The sequence below is a fragment of the Priapulus caudatus genome, unplaced genomic scaffold, assembly GCF_000485595.1.
Source record: "Priapulus caudatus unplaced genomic scaffold, Priapulus_caudatus-5.0.1 Scaffold1360, whole genome shotgun sequence".
NCBI classification, from domain to species: Eukaryota; Metazoa; Priapulida; class Priapulimorpha; order Priapulimorphida; family Priapulidae; genus Priapulus; species Priapulus caudatus.
This window is the reverse complement of record NW_014578421.1, coordinates 31,290-36,333: the sequence shown is the minus strand read 5'-3', so window position 1 is coordinate 36,333 and position 5,044 is coordinate 31,290. Positions and strand designations below refer to the sequence as shown.

At 44.7% G+C, this 5,044-nt stretch overlaps 1 protein-coding gene across 3 annotated transcripts in view; it reads right to left on the bottom strand.

The window, feature by feature from the left end:
- Positions 1 to 411: 411 nt before the first annotated feature.
- LOC106816371 (actin-3-like) overlaps positions 412 to 5,044 on the bottom strand; it is an 11,429-nt gene continuing 6,796 nt past the window's right edge. For all 3 annotated transcript variants that reach the window (XM_014820967.1, XM_014820966.1, XM_014820969.1), the window contains exons 2-6: positions 3,216 to 3,364; positions 2,431 to 2,670; positions 1,392 to 1,638; positions 925 to 1,116; positions 412 to 778 (exon numbers count right to left, since the gene is read on the bottom strand). In XM_014820967.1, the coding sequence (XP_014676453.1) occupies positions 453 to 778; positions 925 to 1,116; positions 1,392 to 1,638; positions 2,431 to 2,670; positions 3,216 to 3,341 (1,131 nt within the window). In that variant the 5' untranslated portion in view covers positions 3,342 to 3,364 and the 3' untranslated portion in view covers positions 412 to 452. The remainder of the gene's footprint in view (positions 779 to 924; positions 1,117 to 1,391; positions 1,639 to 2,430; positions 2,671 to 3,215; positions 3,365 to 5,044) is intronic.

The window sequence follows — 5,044 nt, the reverse complement described above, 5'->3', positions numbered from 1 at the left end:
GAAATATAAGTTTTTTTTTCATAATAAACACATTCTTGATTGACGCAACTGTCGTATTGTTAGGCATTTCCGCAATATCATATCAGTTACGTACGAAATAATATAATCAATGAATCATAATGACCTCCCTTAAAGAACAAACATGTTTTTTTTAGCTATTTGAGCTCGCAGGAAACTGAAGCAGAAGACGTGAAACGTTGCTAGTTGAGCGAATGTTGCTGCTTTGTTGCTATTGTAGATGGCATGACAAATTACCAGCTGCCAGAAGCCAGGGTCCACCAAATAGTACCTTTATCACAAGTGCATTTACTTAAAGCGCGTATATTACAAGGCATTACAACGCCATTACGATAAACACAGGAGAACAGTGGTGGTGCGCCCAGACGAATAACAAGGGCAGTGGAATGTTTCTATCTTCGTCTTGATCATAGAGAGAGAGAGAGAGAGATAACCTAGAAGCACTTGCGGTGCACAATGGATGGGCCGGACTCATCGTACTCCTGCTTGCTGATCCACATCTGCTGGAAGGTGGACAGGGAAGCCAGGATGGAGCCACCGATCCATGCAGAGTACTTCCTCTCTGGTAGAACAATGATCTTTATCTCCATGGTGCTCGGCGCAAGGGCAGTGATCTCCTTATGCATTCTGTTGGCAATACCTGGGTACACGGTGGTGCCACCGGACAGGACGGTGTTGGCGTACAGATCTTTACGGATATCAATGTCGCACTTCATGATGGAGTTGTAGGTGGCTTCGTGGATACCAGTGGACTCCATGCCTGTTGACAAAGTTATAATACGATGAGAAATCAATCAGTAATCAATAACCACGTATAAATACAGCATTAACAAACTCCTTTTGCTTACGAACCATGGCAACACAAAGGTGGCACCACAAGCTCACGACAGTCGCGGAGATACCTACCGAGGAAAGATGGCTGGAACATGGCCTCTGGGCAACGGAACCTCTCGTTGCCGATGGTGATGACCTGTCCATCGGGAAGCTCGTAGCTCTTCTCCAGGGAGGAGGAGGCAGCAGCCGTGGCCATCTCCTGCTCGAAGTCCAGGGCGACGTAGCACAGCTTCTCCTTGATGTCACACACGATTTCTCTCTCGGCTGCGGGGCGACAAGATTCGCGGTAAGTCAGACGATCGAAAAGAAAACCTCGCGAAAATTGCACAATATCGAAAAAACCAGAACCAACATCCCATGGCACACAACAGTGCCAGCTGTCAGAAACACTTACGACTCCCTAGAAACCACAATAGACTATTCATGTTTCCGACAACACGCCGCTACTGCTATAACCATCTCATGTATAAGAGACAGAACTTTACGACAAGTCCCAGCTCGACCAACTATTCACAGACGCCGTTGCCGCAAGCACGTACCCGTGGTGGTGAAGCTGTAACCGCGCTCTGTGAGGATCTTCATTAGGTAGTCGGTCAGATCTCGGCCAGCCAAGTCCAGACGGAGGATGGCGTGGGGCAGCGCGTAACCCTCGTAGATGGGGACGGTGTGGCTGACACCATCTCCAGAGTCCAGCACGATACCGGTGGTACGACCGGAAGCGTACAGGGACAGGTTAGCCTGGATGGCGACGTACATGGCTGGGGTGTTGAATGTCTGGAACATGATCTGAAAAAACAGAAACCAACGAACGTTACTCATGAACACTCACACCATTACGTTGCTGTTCGGCAATAATCAACCTATACTTCCACGTGCAGCATAAGCCTGCCATTATAATCTGCAATGGGATACCAGTCGAATTTCGTGAAAATTGTTTGGGGATTTTATATTTAATTAATATTTTATGTAAGCTTTTATACAGGTCAGCACCTGGGGCAACAAAACAGCTAGAAACCACTTTGCATAAATTTACACAAAGGCTTCACATGTGCACGGCAGGTGCAACAACAGCTGCTGCACTCGCGATGCCACACCAGGTGGCAGCACCTAAAACATCCCCGGCAATCAGCTGGCTTGCTGCCACACGACTTTACTACAGCAGCGCATCACGCCATCAGCCCCCCACCACTCCCAACGCCATATGCCACCTGGCGCATATTTGAATGTATGCAGCGCCTCACCGCTGCTCATTGGCTGAAGCGTGCCTCTATCCAGACACCTGTCAGCCTTATATGGTAATAAACGCAACACCTGTCATCGCAGGAAGTGTCACCGTGTCGGTTTTAGGAAAGCAGGAAGCAAGACTGGGCCCAAGAACATTCTAGGAAACACTCGTGGCTGGGAGGAGCATAGGGATAGAATCAACAGGTGGGGTCAAATGATGAAATTCCCAAAGTTCATATCAGTGACAGCCATGAATGAATGCTCTGTCAAACTAAGGACTGGTGTGCATGTATTAAGGATTGGGATGAAATGCGGACCGGTGCAACCAAATTTCATGACAACTAACCAACTAACCTGTGTCATCTTTTCACGGTTAGCCTTGGGGTTCAATGGGGCCTCAGTCAGCAGGACTGGGTGCTCCTCTGGGGCAACACGCAGTTCGTTGTAGAAAGTGTGGTGCCAGATCTTCTCCATATCATCCCAGTTGGTGACGATTCCGTGCTCGATGGGGTACTTCAGGGTGAGAATACCTCTCTTGCTTTGGGCCTCATCTCCTACATAGCTGTCCTTCTGACCCATACCAACCATGACAATCTGGCAGAAGAAAAACATGTACGACCGTTAGCACGCACAAAACGGTAATTAAAAACTTTAAAAATAATGAAAGCAGTTGGATAAAATTTGAATTGTCCCACGCGGGCAACTACCCTTCATTCAAAGTAATCCTCATCATCATCCTGCATCCCTCCAAATAGGTTTGCTACAGCAGTTTGCCACTGGTAATCATGTCATCACCCAAAGAACTTCCCACTTGCATTCCACCACGATCAATAACCCTGCTCGTACAGGCACCCAGTCAAACGAGATTCCAGGCGTCGCAGACTCGCATTACAGCTTTCTCTGCTGCAGGCACCTGCAGCCATCCTCGGCGATGTTCACCACCGATATTACATTTATATCCAAATTAACAACGGAACTATTGAAAATCAATATTCACTCAATTATTCTGCTTTTACTCCGCCGACGACGCATTAACGAATCGTGCATACGAGATATCATGAATATTTCTACAACTTGTATTCGGGAAACATGAAATGCACTTACGGATAAACTGAGAATAAGAAATGTATAGCGCTTACCTGGTGACGTGGTCTGCCGACAATTGAAGGGAAGACGGCACGAGGTGCATCGTCACCGGCGAATCCGGCCTTGCACATTCCCGAGCCATTGTCGACTACCAAAGCTGCTACTTCGTCGTCACACATGTTTCTTGGTTAGGTATGAAGTGCTGCAAAAGAAGATACCCACTGTCATTAGACCAAACTCTTCGAAAACCGGCGAAATAAGTACTGCACGAGTTCACTGTACGTTGGCGCGCCTTTTCGTCCACGCCTTTTGCCGGTCGGCGTTTCCTAGGTCAGTGGCAACGTGGCCAAAAACGGTTACATGTATGAAGTAGATTCTGCTACTTTACGCTCTCAAAACAGCCGACCGAGCTTTGCATGCAACCCAACATTCTGACTAACAACCACCTATAAACAAATAAAATCTTGCAGAAAAACTTTAACAGGTTGCCGCCGCAGCGTATATAGAAAGCATTTTGTACCAAAAAGCAAAAAGCAAAAAGCAGAAAGCATAAAAAGGTCTAAAACTAGGTTTTAATGTCTAAAACCCAGATTTAAGCTCCTAATACCTAGTTTCACGGCATAAAACTTGGTTTTAGAACAAAAAACCTAGTTTTAAGGCCTAGTTCCCGGTTTTATGGCTTAAAACTATGTTTTAAAAGCTTAAAACTATGTTTTAAGCTCTCGAATGGGAAGCCTTTTACCAAAAGCATAAAACCTAGTTTTAGACACTAAAACCAGGTTTTAAGGTCTAAAACCCGGATTTAAGCTCTTAATACCTAGTTTTAGGGCGTAAAACTTGGTTTTAGACCTTAAAACCTGGTTTTAAAATCTTAAAACTAAGTTTTAAGAGCTTAATTCCACGTTTAGATCTTAAAATCGAGATTTATTATGGGATGTTTTCATGAAAACGGTAGGCGCACTTTTGGGAATTGAAAGAGAAACGTGAGTATAGGCCTTACGGGTACATGGGTGAAGAATGTTTTGCGTGTATAAGTTGCCAATTTGTTTGTAGCTGAGATTGCCGGATACATCTGAGATACTGAGATACTGAGATACTGAGTGAGCTACAGGGCTAATATGTTCTGAAGGCAAGCGAATTGATATGTATTGAGTTTGAACTGAACTGTTACGCACTGTATAAAAGCTGATCTGTAGCCTAGACACCGACTTGCATCGTTGTGAAATCGTGCGCCTGACGGGCGGTGGAAGTGAAGTACAGAGGTGGTCAATGCATTATGTGAGGTGACTGTGAAGCTAATGTACGTGAATTTGTAGACGGTGTGTTGCTGCAGAATTTTAGACTGGAAAATAAATGTTTGAAACTGTATTCGCGGTGTTATCAGCGTGACTGCAATTGGAACGAATGAATCACCCACAACATCGTACAAACAAAGGTATATGAATATAGTGAGCTCTGAACTGCGTACGTATATATATGTGCACGTCAAGGAGAGACTCTACAGTGCGTGTGCACCGTGGTGCTAATAGTAGTACTAATAGACTGTATTATCTTGTATCTTGTATCTGGTTCCCTCTCTTGTATTTCACAAGGCACCCGAATCAACGAGTGCGGGGTTCATCTAGAAAACAAAGGGATAAACGTCGCCTCTAATTCTCTACATGTTAGTGTCACGGATCGACAGAATTTTCCGTACATAATCTAATTCAGGTTTTAATAGTCCATGGTTGTCCCTTCTCCAGTTATCTATTTCTTGTCCCTCCTTATATTTTTCATAACTATCACAATTATATAAATGTTCCATATCTTCTTTCATATCGTTATTACATCTATTACACTTATCCTCGCTAAACTTATTTTTAAAGTATCATTTTAAGTCAAT